This window comes from Habropoda laboriosa, unplaced genomic scaffold (assembly GCF_001263275.1).
Source record: "Habropoda laboriosa isolate 0110345459 unplaced genomic scaffold, ASM126327v1 scaffold176, whole genome shotgun sequence".
In the NCBI taxonomy this organism is placed as follows: domain Eukaryota; kingdom Metazoa; phylum Arthropoda; class Insecta; order Hymenoptera; family Apidae; genus Habropoda; species Habropoda laboriosa.
Window position 1 is genome coordinate 1,050,210 of NW_017100321.1, and position 9,599 is coordinate 1,059,808.

Below are 9,599 nucleotides of genomic sequence, written 5' to 3' on the forward strand. Positions count from 1 at the left end.
TCAATATAACTTGAATTATGTTCTGCATAGTTAACTTGAAATAAAAATGACAGCAGTTTCAAGATATTTATGCAGAATGAAAGGAAATATTGTATATAAATACATTGAAAGAGTACGTGTTATATTTATTTGTTTATGTCAATTGGAGAAAGAATTAAAGATAATGCTATATTGAATTCGTTTTCAAGGGATTTATTTCTGTATCAAATAAGCATTATAAAACACCTCAAGACTGTAAATGCACTTCTAGGAAAATGAGTAAAATTTTAAACACATATTCGGATTTACGAAGTTCAATAGAATCTTCCTATATGGACAACGGTATGCGTCTTGTATGCGAATACAGAAATACTTTTACAACCACCATAGGATGTTTTATTTCAAATGGTACAATGTGTGAAAAATCTGAAGAACGCGGTTGTACCCTATTTTTGGAACATTTACTTTTCAGGGTAAAGCAAAAAATATATGTGATACATATAATTCAGTGCTTAGTTATAGGTTCTAAGGGAATTCTTGGCATTTCATATAGAGAACAAAATGCAACAGCCAGGAACAATTAGCAAATCTATTAGAAGAAATTGGTGCAAGAGTTGAAGTTATTGCTTTGCGAGATATGTTCCTTTTTTATGGAACCGTAATTTCATGTAAAATAGAGAAACTCATTCAGTTATTTGCAGACGTAATTTTAAATGGTGTAATATGTAAGTGAAGAAAAAGCAATTACACAAAATTCTATGCTGCTGTATAAAATCTGCTTATATAATGTTCATATTATTTCAATATTTCAGGTGATAAAGATGTTACCCTAGAAAAATGCAGAATTTTACATGAACTTTTTCAGATGACATCAGACAAAGAAAAAGTTGTGATGGATTATTTACCAAGTGTTGCATATGATGGTACTGCTCTTGCTAACAGTGTGTATCCTAAAACAAATGTAATAAAGTAAGTATTAGGAGTATATATGATTACAAAAACTGCTTATGAAATATTATGTATATATATTTATTTAGTAATTGCAATGTTAAATTTGCAGAAAATTTTGTACACAAAGTTTAATTGAATTTCGAAGACGTTTGTTACAAACATGTTTTATAACAATGATATGTACTGGATCTGTTTCCTTGTGTGAATTACAAAAAATTGTTGGAAAACATTTTTCTTGCTGTGTTGATAATAACAAAATGCAACCTGATAGAGAAACGCTTGAGTTCCGATTCTCAGGTGAAACAAATTTATTGATATTTCTTTTTTATTATATTTTTTTATAAATATATATAGGAGTTGAAGGACCAAGTTATAAACAACGTGAAGATCATTTAGCTCTTACTGTAGCTAAAGAAATTGTAGGTTCTTGGGACAGAACATATAGTAAGCTAACATTCTATCCCTTTACAATATGGCAATTTAATGAAAACCATTGTATATTTATATCTACCTTTAGGTGGGATGAATCATAATGCACCATATATTGCACACTTAGCATACAATACAAATTTGTGTGAATTGTACAAATCTTTTTTTCATAATTTTGCAAAGACTACCAGTATTTGGGGATGTTATTTTGTTTGTGACAAATTATGTCTTCAGGTATATTTTAAATATTGGAAAAATGTTTTATTATTATGGATTTTTATTTATGAAATGTTTGTGTAGTATATGATTGGTACATTACAAAGAGAATGGATGAAATTATGTACAACAATAACTGAAAAAGAAGTATCTCGTGCTGTTAATCTATGCATAACAAAAGACTTAGAGATATTGAATGATCCAATAAATCATTTTCTTAACATTGTTGAAAGTATTTATAGATATGGATGTTATGAACCACTTGAACAAAGAATTATACAATATAAGGTAAAATTTTATTTATTAAGTAATTAGTTGTTTAGTTTAAAATAAGTAACAATGTCACATTGTAGAACATAACAGCAGCCAAAATAAGGGAAGTCTCTGAAATATATATCTATGATCAAACTCCAGCTATTGTAGCTCTTGGTCGTATTGAAAATTTGCCAGATTATTGTCTAATAAGACATGGAATGTATTTGTTAAGATACTAAACATATTGTAAAACATTTAAATAATAAAGTAGTTCTTTTATTAATATAAATATTAACGAATTTTACTAACAAAAAGATCATAATAAGACAAAAAGCCTTTGTATGATACTGTGTTAGCATGTAAACAATATTTGATAAAACAATGAAAAAGGGGAGATAACAATGAAAAGGAAAATATTTTCCTATCATTTCAAATCGCAATATGAAATTTATTTAGATTTATTTTTAACGTTTATATTGCCAGTAAGTATAATGTTACATGTGGTATTTTATATTGACATAAAGTATATATTTACAACAATTATGTTTATTTATAGCACTATTTTTCTTTTTTCATAATAAAGGCTATGCGTAATTCACGATTGCATGTGCGTTCTATAATTAGCGCGTAAGCATTGACATTGCTCAAGCACATTCCAAAATACCGTTCCAAAAATCACAAATCAATGATGTGTAACTCGCTGAAAATTTTACTGAATTTACGTATTTAAATACCTAAACTTTTTATGATATAAATATAAAGTTTCTTCACTTGAAGAAATAATACAATATGTTGTGAAAAGAAATAGTTTTAACGTTAAATTGATTTTAGATGCGAAGTCACATAAAAAATTTAATGACAGGCTAACATAAGCTCCGTAAACCGGGTAGATTATCTCGATAAACCCTATTCTATGACTATGGATGACAGGGTTGAGTAGCGTGAAATGGTGTGAACGAGTATGCGCGCGATCGCGACCGTTAGAAAATTGCGCCATTTTTTAGTTGTAACCAAGTTATTTTCCGAGTGTTACAGTGTTATGCTAAACATTTATGACATTTTAAGAGGTGGCACGTGTGTAATTTAGTGGTAGTGTGAATTCTCAAAGGAGTGACTGCCATCGGGCGAAATTCTGAGTACACTTCGTAGAAGTAGTAACTGGAGCTTCGTGCACGAGGCAACATTTTTACCGGGTTCTTTTGAGAGGAGTACTTTTTTTCTGTAAACAAAATGTCGGTGGATACTCTAAGTGATTCAGAATTGCGTAGCAAACTGATGGAATATGGATATCCAGTGGGTCCGGTAACACAAACCACCAGAAAAATTCTTGTGAAAAAGCTAAAAACTCTCATTGAATCTCGAGGTGGTACAGGGTCACGACATTCATTGGCTGCCAGGTACTTTTAGTTAGTTATATCGTTACAATTTTTTAATTTCTTTACAACACCAATATGATTGGATTTTCATATTATTAAACTTAAATGTCATTAAACACGATATTTTCAGTTTTACTGTTATTTCTTTTGTTTACTTTCATTAAAAGGCTTTTCCTATGTGAAGTTTTACTTTTCATATTTTCGTATTATCTTATGTATAGTTTTAAACGATTATTTTTTAAATGAGTTTTATAATAAAATTTTATTTAATTCTGTTTTTGTATCAGATACAGCAGTGAGGACACAGATGATGACACAAGTTCAACAACAAGTAAAAAGAATAAACAAACAGTAAGTGCTAGAAGACAAACTCTAGCAAATCCAATGCCTCCACCAGCATCAGGTTTATCATCCTCTGATGTAAGCATATCAAAAAGTCCAGTTAAAGATAAAGTGACACAATCTGAATTTAAGGATCCTATAGCACCAGATTATGATAGTCCTTCAACCTTTACAACACGTACAGTAACAAAAAGTACGCATAAAAAATATGTAAAAATGAATAAAACATCAAATATAACTGATGGCTTAGAAACTGGTTCAGATTCAGATGTTGTTGAAGAAACAACTAAAACATATTCTCCATCTAAGTATTTATCAAATATTGGAAAATCTCATGATTCTAGAATCTATGAACATAATGTTTCTGATCAAGAACAAATTTCAAAACCATATGATTCAAAATCAAGATGTATTCATACAATAAAAGACAACAAATATAGTGAATTACTTTTCGATCCAAATCTTTCTCCAATACAGTCTCCAAATGAAGATGTATTTATAAAAGACAATACAAGTCAGAAAGACCTTCTGGCAAATTATGAAACACCATTTTTGTCAGAATTTACCAGGAGGCTTAGTTCACGATCATCTATAAATTTACCTTCCACATCTTTTTCCAATATAAAAAGTAAGTTTTAGTAAATTTTTATAATTAGTATATAATGTATATTATTAAATTGATAATCCACTATTTAACACATTACTTTTTAGGTCCATCTTCACGCTTTACATCAAATATACCAGAATTGAAAGAAAAGGATTCAAATGGTCACTTTTCTTTAAAATCACTATATTCCTCATCAAACCCAAGGTATGTGTACATTGGATTAACCTATGCTTGTATTATATGATGATATAAATATTCATTCATCAGTTCTAGACACACATCATCTATTGATAGACCTCGGGAAACAGTGAATAGAATGTTTAAACCATCAAAAACAAATAGGGAAGACGTACGAAATAACCACAATATGGTGTCCGTGATCTTGGTAGTGGTACTTGCTTTATTTTTTGGAATTCTCGCTGTTATATACATGGGACTTGGTGGAAAAACAGAGACCTTTCCATCACTTTCAACGGGTAGGTATTCAGAATTGTAACATTTAAATAATGTATACAGAGAAATACTGGAAGAAATACAATGCAAATTATATATTTTAACTAACAGTATATGGGAAAGCTTTTTCAATAAACTTATTACTAAATACATTGCAATATGTATAATGTTTATACTTTCAAGTTTTTTAATGTATGAGAATCAAGCAATTATTAACATATAAGATATAGTATATAATTTTGTATTGTATAACAATTGCGTTTTCTAAAGACAGGGTCTATAAATCTTATTAAAATTTATTTTTTACTAATCATTACATGAAATTTATTCATCATGATGCACGTTATTGTATTAAAATTGTTAGACTTACAGAAAGATTTTAAGTACATTAGAAATTATTTTAGTGACTTGTAAATTTTAATCATTTTATATAAATCTCGTGTTCTTTAAAATTGAACAATGTATAATCAGTTTCATAACATTCTGCTTAAGATATGTATTGTTTTTTTTAACATGTGTAATAAAATAATAAGTATTACTGATGTATTAATTTTGATATTTTATTTCCTTTCCCATTATGATGATTTTATCCTATATTCTATATTATTATCATTTAGTTAAGATGTTTGAAAGATTTTCCTTTTTTGTATGCATGAAATAAATACAAGAATGTACAGCATCTTTCTTAAAAAATTTTAAGTATAAATTAAAATGTGAATTTCATAAACTTTGCTAATTGTTTTTAGTCTTATATTTCAATTTATAGATAGCAACATACCATTATGCTTTCTTGGAGATGACCTTGAAGCGCCTGGAGTTAACTGCGTAATGAAAGAAAACGTAGATTCCGTATTACAACTATTGAAACGACTTCAACCAATTTTAACGAAAAAAGCTGTGTCCATGATATGTGACAATTCCAGTGAAACTCCTTACTTGACTGATTCCGAAATCATGCAAATGTTCACGAGTACTAAAGTGGTATGTTAAACTGATCAAAACGAAATAATAATTATTATGTGTTCTTATATATGATATTAATTAAATAATTTTACAGACGAGCCTGGAAGTGAAAGAGGATTTGCAAAACGCACAATTGCTCGTCATTAAGAATCCTAAATGGGGCATTTCTCTCATAGATATAAGTGACGATAATGGAAACCCTGGTGACTTTCTGGATTCCTTGGTATTGCAAAAAAGTTTCTCGATTGTTCATACTCATCTACTATGCTTTTGTAACGTATATAAATTAAAGAAAAAGGCATCCCTTTGTTACAGGATAAATTATTCTCTACTCGTCTGAATGGGAAAGTTGGTATGATAATTACAAACCCGGAGTTGCCAATGCAATGTCTTATCAAGAACAAACTTTTCACCATATTCTCCTCCCTTCTAATCGTGTCACTTGGTAAATTTTTGACCGACTTATTATGGGAAGAAGTTTGTTGAGAGTAAAAGATAACGTTCTACAACGCAATAATGTTATACTTTAAAGCATTGCGTTTTGTTATAAGTTTAATACTTTAATTGCTGTAATTGTCGTATTAGTAAATTTTTCCTTTGTTGTTACAATAATGTTTGTTATGCGATTTTCTTATGCATGCAATGTCGCAAAGCTTAGCATGCACGTTGTGTGATAACTTTACATTAAAAATACATTGTGTATGTTATTATATTCTTTATCGTAATAATTTAGTATCATGTATAAATAATATTGCAATATATTCTTAGGCCTTCTAACAGCTATAGGAATGCAGAAATTATTCGTTTGGTATATAAGGTATAAGAAAAGTACCGAAAGAGAAGTATTTAAGCTTGTTAGTGAGATTATTAACATGGTTGAGATACACCATCAAAATGCGGCTATTGCAAGCCCTGGTGGCACTCCAGAAAGTTTTCTTGCTATAAATCATGTACGTGACAATCTTATACCTCCGAAAGATCGGAAAAAAATGGCTGGACTTTGGGAAAAAGCAGTGAAATTTTTGGATGAAAATGAATCTAGGTAAAAAAAGAAGAAAAAGAAAAAGTATTTTCTAAATTTCTATGGTAAAATGCATTTCCATGTTCCGAATAGAAGTGTTCAATTTCAGAATTCGAAGAGAAGTGCAACAGGTTGCGGGAGAAGAATTTCACGTGTGGCGTTGGTTGCCTAATAATAGTCTTAGCAAATCAAACACCCAAAATTTTGTTCTGAACAAAAAATCTAAAGTATGGCAAGGTCAAGCATTTGAAACAATGGAAGGTTCTGTTAATAGTTTGACTTGCTCACCAACACCATGCTTAAAGATACGGCATATGTTTGATGCTGATGTGTAAGTGTTTCAACTAGATTTCCTATCATACATTTTAATATTGTTTATATATGTTTATATATATTTCTATTGCTTTAGAGAATTCGAAGATGATTGGGAGACAAAGGTACAGGATGCTATTCTAGAAAAATGCGGGGAGGGTGTGAAAATTCTTCACATTCGTGTAGATCGTGGTAGTCGAGAAGGATGTGTTTACATGAAATGTATGTCACAAGAAGATGCAGGAAAAGCTTATAGGGCTTTACATGGATGTTGGTTCGATGGTGAGTATTTTCATCAAAGTTTGAATATAATATTCTTAATATTTATATATTTAACACAACATTCTTTCAGGTCATTTAGTAACTGTAAAGTACCTGAGATTGGAAAGATATCACGAGAGATTTCCAGATGCGCGTCGCTGTACAACACCATTAAAACCAAGTAACAATCAACGATTATCAATGCAGGCGGATTACTAGTAGAAATGCCATGTGGATGTACACTGACAAAATACCTCTTTGCTTGTACATATACAAAATAACAAGCAGAATTTGAATTTTTGCCGCTGAATAATTGTTTGCGGACCAGAATTTGCGAAATATTTCTATTTTTTGCTCTGGAAGAGAATAGAACTTCGTACTATCGCGCAGATGTATAGTCCATGGGACGTATGCTTGTGTGATAGCATTTTAAGAATCGAAGAGGCAGAGACTTTTATAAGCATTTTCGTTTTGATTTTGTAACATGTATATTATTACGTTCTATCGCCCTTTTTAAAGGGATGAAAGTCAAAAAAATAGGACTCAAAGATTACACTATTTATGAAACTGCTGTAAAGTAACTGCGGAGACGTCATTTTCAGTGCTGCATTTTATGAACTTTTTCAAGTAGCAATATACAAATAAATAATATGCATATCGAAATTTCTGCACTATATAATATACGTATTTTTCTTGTGCGTTAAAGAAAAATATTTAGTTTATCGTTTGAAACTTAATCTCGATGATACGCCATAGTAGCTTGTTCGTAATTTGTCGACGGTCCTTTGCACTTTGCTATTAATATTCAATAAATGAGGATTAGTTTCGTTTATACGTTAGTGTTTGTATTTTTTTCAGAGTTTCATAAAATGTGCTAAAATTCGAATGTAAAATATTAAAAGTACAACAGTACTGAGAAATTTAAATATGCTATAAAGGCATGTTATTGTAATTCGTAACATAATTCGTATTTGAATTTGATAATTACAAGTAATATGTAGATATAAATTAAATATTATGTATTTTATAAACATGCAATGCGAAAAAATGATCTTGAACATTTAAAGTATTGACTTATTTTACTCTTACTAATAATTTTATTTATTATATTTCAGTACATGAGTATTGTAAAATACAGTTTATTTTATACTTTGTAGTATCAACATTTTAATACTTTCTTTTACGCACGCCGACCTGTAATGGCGTATATTGCTACTTAAAATAATAAATAAATTAAATTTTTGTATTTTGTGTAATTTTTAATAATTTTTATTTATTATCACATTTTTCAGAATAAATAACATCAAAGTAAACATAGATGTACATTCAATTGATTTTCTAACTAAAAAAATCTAACAGAAATATTACCTTTTCAAAAGTAGTAAAGCATACAGTACAAATTAAGGTCAATAAAAATTAATACATCATTTGAGACATTCAACATAATTTATCTATTATAAACATTTCATAATTTTCTTTTTAAATTACACATTCATTACATTTAAATGTATCCAATTTAATGGGTAAACAAATTATATGTACAATGTTAATATGATCCTAACAAATGAGGTATATTGACAACACTTAAATATAAAATAAAATAAAATAGCATATAAGAAGTAGTATCTTCAGCAAGACATCCATAGTTTTAAAGTGCACAAAATTTTTTAATAATTACCAAACAGATCTAAAAATGAAATAGTTTTTGAGAATTACAATACATTTCATAACATTTACAATAAACTACCAATGAACAGAATCAGTATGTAACAATTCCAAAAATGTCCAATGTTTATATTTTATGTTTTAATTCCTGTATATGGACTGTACAATGACATTATGATAGTATTATTTTCTAGTTGTATATAAGAGATTAAACAGATTTCACCTTTAAAAAAAGTTTAGCTCATTTAAAATTTTTATTGTGTTAAGATAAATTTAAAACATTTCAATAAACATAAAATTCTACATAATACACATGTCAGTCTTTATATATATTTACATCTTAAATATTACAATATTTGTTGTTGAAACATTGGATTTTGTATTAGAAAGATGTCCACAAATATGTATAAATACATATTTCTTAACAGTACAAATATAAAAATACACATGTTCCTAATACAAAACTTTGTTTACTACTATTTAATATTTTAAGGACTAACCATCGCTAAGTATTCGTTCCAAATAAAACTATGAATCCAATTCTTTTAATAACTGATGGGTTTTAAGAACTTTCTTCAGTTTCATAAGTTTATAATTCATAAGTTGTACTATACTTTCATAGTATAATATACATTCTTTTTGTTTACTAACTTGTTCTTGTAATTGTGCTATTAACAAATCTTTTTCATCAAACATTTCATTTTTTTGTACAGATTTTTTAGTATTTTTCTTAGGGACAAATGTATCTGATTGTTCTTGTTTAATGTCT

General features: G+C 28.6%; 2 protein-coding genes across 2 annotated transcripts; both read left to right on the forward strand.

Annotated features, from left to right (window-relative positions):
- Nucleotides 1–311: 311 nt before the first annotated feature.
- LOC108574334 (cytochrome b-c1 complex subunit 1, mitochondrial-like) lies at nucleotides 312–2,069 on the forward strand. The gene is given in 7 exon segments (XM_017936906.1): nucleotides 312–452; nucleotides 533–704; nucleotides 792–948; nucleotides 1,040–1,374; nucleotides 1,448–1,593; nucleotides 1,660–1,863; nucleotides 1,929–2,069. Coding segments are annotated over 7 exon segments (1,296 nt in total).
- Nucleotides 2,070–2,785: 716 nt separating this feature from the next.
- Nucleotides 2,786–7,384, forward strand: LOC108574285 (inner nuclear membrane protein Man1). Its single transcript, XM_017936849.1, has 11 exons — nucleotides 2,786–3,227; nucleotides 3,494–4,176; nucleotides 4,260–4,359; nucleotides 4,423–4,631; nucleotides 5,375–5,589; nucleotides 5,666–5,794; nucleotides 5,887–6,016; nucleotides 6,340–6,613; nucleotides 6,702–6,923; nucleotides 7,002–7,186; nucleotides 7,257–7,384. Exons 1-11 carry the CDS (start codon nucleotides 3,061–3,063, stop codon nucleotides 7,382–7,384), a joined length of 2,442 nt encoding a protein of 813 aa, XP_017792338.1. The 5' UTR covers nucleotides 2,786–3,060.
- The last annotated feature ends 2,215 nt before the right edge of the window (nucleotides 7,385–9,599 follow it).

Excerpts from the sequence above, each read along its gene's own strand:
- LOC108574285 (XM_017936849.1), top strand. The coding sequence starts at position 3,061 with ATGTCGGTGGATACTCTAAGTGATTCAGAATTGCGTAGCAAACTGATG. Across the intron at positions 4,360-4,422 it reads TATTCCTCATCAAACCCAAG|TTCTAGACACACATCATCTA; the intron begins GTATGTGTACAT and ends TTCATTCATCAG. Across the intron at positions 7,187-7,256 it reads ACATGGATGTTGGTTCGATG|GTCATTTAGTAACTGTAAAG; the intron begins GTGAGTATTTTC and ends ACATTCTTTCAG.